This window comes from Otolemur garnettii, unplaced genomic scaffold (genome assembly GCF_000181295.1).
Source record: "Otolemur garnettii isolate 467f Iridium unplaced genomic scaffold, OtoGar3 scaffold00029, whole genome shotgun sequence".
Taxonomy (NCBI): Eukaryota; Metazoa; Chordata; class Mammalia; order Primates; family Galagidae; genus Otolemur; species Otolemur garnettii.
In genome coordinates, this window is record NW_003852424.1 from 14,982,252 (window position 1) to 14,986,014 (window position 3,763).

At 55.1% G+C, this 3,763-nt stretch overlaps 1 protein-coding gene across 2 annotated transcripts in view; it reads left to right on the forward strand.

Moving 5' to 3' along the window:
• Positions 1-1,481: 1,481 nt before the first annotated feature.
• Positions 1,482-3,763, forward strand: part of DOT1L (DOT1 like histone lysine methyltransferase) — a 93,682-nt gene continuing 91,400 nt past the window's right edge. For both annotated transcript variants that reach the window (XM_023512503.1, XM_023512505.1), the window contains exon 1: positions 1,482-1,620. In XM_023512503.1, coding sequence (XP_023368271.1) covers positions 1,540-1,620 — 81 coding nt within the window. In that variant the 5' untranslated portion in view covers positions 1,482-1,539. The remainder of the gene's footprint in view (positions 1,621-3,763) is intronic.

Sequence of the window (3,763 nt, forward strand, 5' to 3'; positions counted from 1 at the left end):
AAAAAAAAAAAAAAAAAAAAGGACAGCAGGGGCTCACTGGTAACCACCGGTAGCAGCATTCCTCAGGAGGTCTCCAGAAGCCGCACCAAGGAGGATGTACCTATAACAGAGGATTTATTTTAAGGAACTGGCTCCTGCAATCATAGAGCAGCAAGTCTGAAATTTTCAGGGCTATTGGACACCAAGGAAAAAATCAATGAATGCTGCAACTTGGAGGCAGAATTCCCTTTTCCTTAGAGATGGGGACCTCATTTTCATTTTCTCTTTTTTTTTTTTTTTTTTTTGAGACAGAGACTCAAGTTGTCCCCCTGGGTAGAGTGCCGTGGCATAGCTCACAGCAACATCCAACTCCTGGGCTCAAGCGAGTCTCCCGCCTCCGTCTCCCAAGTTGCTGGGACCACAGGCGCGCGCCACAACGCCTGGCTATTTTTTTTCCCGGTGACAGCCATCATTGTTTGGCGGGTCAGATTCGAACTCGCCACCTTAGGTGTATATGGCTGGCGCCTTAGCCACTTGAGCCACAGGCGCCGAGCCCATTTTCGTTTTCTCTTAAGGCCTTCAACTGATTGGATGAGACTTGCTAAAGAGAAAATGACTCAAGGACACTTGCTAAAGCACAGTAGGGCAGACTTCGTTCAGGACCCTCCTCAGTAGGTATAGGGACCACTGCTATAGGGTTTGAACTTCATTTTATTATTATTATTTTTGAGACAGAGTTTCACTATGTCGCTCTAGGTAGAGTGCTGTGACATCACAGCTCACAGCAACCTCAAACTCTTGGGCTTAAGCGATTCTCTTACCTCACCCTCCCAAATAGCTGGGAATATAGGTGCCAGCCACAACGCCCAGTTATCTTTAGAGACGGGGGTCTCCCTCTGGTTAAAGGCTGGTCTGGAACCTGTGAGCTCAGGCAACCCACGTGCCTCGATCTCCCAGTGTCAGGATTAAAGGCGTGAGCCACTGCGCCCCGCCAGTGTTTGTGGGTTTTTTGGCAAGGTGTATGGGGCTGTGCGAATCCGTCTCTCTCGGGAGTGGGATTCGAACTCTCTAACAGACTGGGTCCCGCCTACAGGGTCTCCCCTGTTCTCTCTTTGCGGGGGCGAGGAGCGGCCGAGGGCAGCCGAGGACGTGCGTGCGTGCGTGGGTGCTAGCGGGCGGGCGAGTCCACGGGGAGGAGTGGCAGGGGGGTGGCGTCCGTGGAGCGGCGGGCAAGGCGAAGGGCACGCGCCGGCCTCCGCGCGACAAGCTCCCCCGCGCGCGCGCGGCGAGTGGTTCCGCCCGGCCCCCGGCTCATTGTGCTCGCCTCACGCCGGCCCAAGATGGCGGCGGCGCTGGAGGCCCCGGGCCTGTGACCACAAAGAGGGAGTTGGGGGCCGGACGGGAGCGCCGCGGCGGTAGCGGCGGCCGAGGCCAGGCCCCCCTCCCCTCAGTCTCCCGCCCCTCTGTCCTGCCCGCCCACCTACGCCTGCCCTCCCGCCGGCAGCCCCTCCCCTCCCCCAACCGCCCGACTAGCATGGTGCTGCGGCCGAGCTCGCTGACATGGGGGAGAAGCTGGAGCTGAGGCTCAAGTCGCCCGTAGGGGCCGAGCCCGCCGTCTACCCGTGGCCGCTGCCGGTTTACGTGAGTGCCTCTTCCTCCCCGCCTTTCTAGGTCTCCCCACCCCGCCGTCCCTGGGACCCCCGGCCTCCCCAAACTGCGCGCGCCGGGACCCTCCCCCCGGGAGACTGAGCGGCCGGACTCGGGAGTCACTGTTGGAGCCCCCTGTTCCCGTCTCCCTGGGAGCCCCGCGGCCGTTTCCCGGGGGGATGGCAGCCCGCGCGCGCTCAGAGTGGGAGCGGGCTCCCGGGCCGCGCAAGCCGGCCTTGCTGCCGTTGTCTTCGCGTGGCCGCCCCAGGGCGCCTGCGAGCTCGGTGGCTTTCGTAGTTGACGTTTCTACCTGAAGTTTTGTTGGCCGACTGGTTCTTGGCACTGTCAGTTTGCTCGGCTCCTTTATTTTATTTTTGAAGACACCTTTTCCTGTTTCTTTCTCCTGTTTTTTTTTTTTTTTCAATAATTAAGAATTTGATCCCGCCAATCTTGAACGAGCACGGCCAGCCTCACCCTTGGGGATTAGGAAATTTTGATTGCCTGGTCTTGAGTGGGCAGAACCGGTGTGACCTTTGGAAATCAGGAATTTTTGTTCCCTTAATCTTGAGTGGCTTAGGGGTGGCCGGACCTCGGGAAGTTAGGAATTTCTGTTCTCTTAATTTTGGGGACCCTTGGAAAACAACAGGCCGGTGGAAACGTACAAGGGCGTCCCCCTGGTTCCAGAAACACACTCGGGGCGCCGGGATTCGCTGTCAAGGCGTCGGCCCTTGGAGGCGGTGTGTATGTGTTCACCTGTCCCATTCTGTCCCTCCACGCTCGAGACTAGGCAGCTCGCGTTTTGGGTAGAAAGTGGAGCAGATGCCTTTGGTGAGCGATTTGTGGGCGCCTTTTTCTGTACGCGTAGTGTTTGGAGAATCTGCTTGCAGGGGCTCTGGCGGGGAAACCTGCATGCCGCGGGACTCTAGGGCGCTCTCGTGTCAGTTTTTGGAATCGTGGTTGCTGAGGGCGGAGTCAGGGCATGCTGAACGCCCGGATAGCCGGGGTTGGCTCCTGGCCCCGGGTTCTGGCAAGTAGAGGGTTCGGTACGGTTTCCAGCTCTTCTCGTGCTCTGCCGCGCTCAGTTCGCGCTTGGCCCGCGCCCGGAGGCTGGCTGAGATGGACCCTGGGGCTCTGGCTTTTCCGGTTGGGCAGCTCCGGGTATTCGCCTGGGCGTCTTGGGCAGGGATCGTGCTGAGAGACATCCAAGGACAGAAACTGAAAGTAGAGGAGGCGCCCAGTGCTCTTACCGGTTTCCACTTTAAGCACTCAACGCCTTCCAAACCTTTCCCGCCTCTGCCTCCCTTTCTCTGTGGCGCACTTATCCTGGGAAGTGGTAGGCGGCGTCTGGCCATTACGTTGTTTTAAACTTAATTTTTTTTTTTTTTTTTTTTTGAGACAGTCTCTCAAGCTGTCACCCTGGGTAGAGAGTTGTTACATCACAGCTCACAGCAACCTCCAACATTAATTTTCTTTATTTATTTTTCTGGTGCTCCAGGTGAGGCACATACTTTAATTTTCATTCTTTAATTTTTCCATAGTCAGAAAGCACATATGTAAACTTTTGGCAAAATGCTGGTTTTTCTTTACAGCTTGGAATCCAGTTTTATTGCTGGGGTGAGAGAGTGAGGATTGTGGGTTAAGTGCCTTGAGCTCATTTAGCCTCTCAGAAGCTGCAAAGTTGAAACTCTTCCAAAACGGATAATAATTTCCATGCCATTTACTATGTGAAAGTCTTTGGCTAAAGGCCTTATTATGAACCTGAGAAGCCAGAATGCCAGATGCTAGGTTCCATGACATCTTTACTCTAGATTGTATTTGGCCTGGGTCTCTCTGTAAAATTCTTGCTTAAAAGTGGAATACCAAGGCTGGGCATGGTGGTTCATGCCTTTCTTCCTAGTACTTTGGGAGACCAAGGTGGGTGGATTGCCTGAGCTCAGTAGCTCCAGACAAGCCCAAGCAAGAGAAAGACCCTGTCTCTAAAATTAGCTGGGCATTGAGGTGGGCGCCTATAGTCCCAGCTACTCGGGAGGCTGAGGCAAGGAATCACTTGAGCCCAAGAGTTTGAGGTTGCTGTGAGCTATGATGCCATGGCACTCTATCTGGGGCAACAAAATGAGACCATCCTCAAAAAAAATAA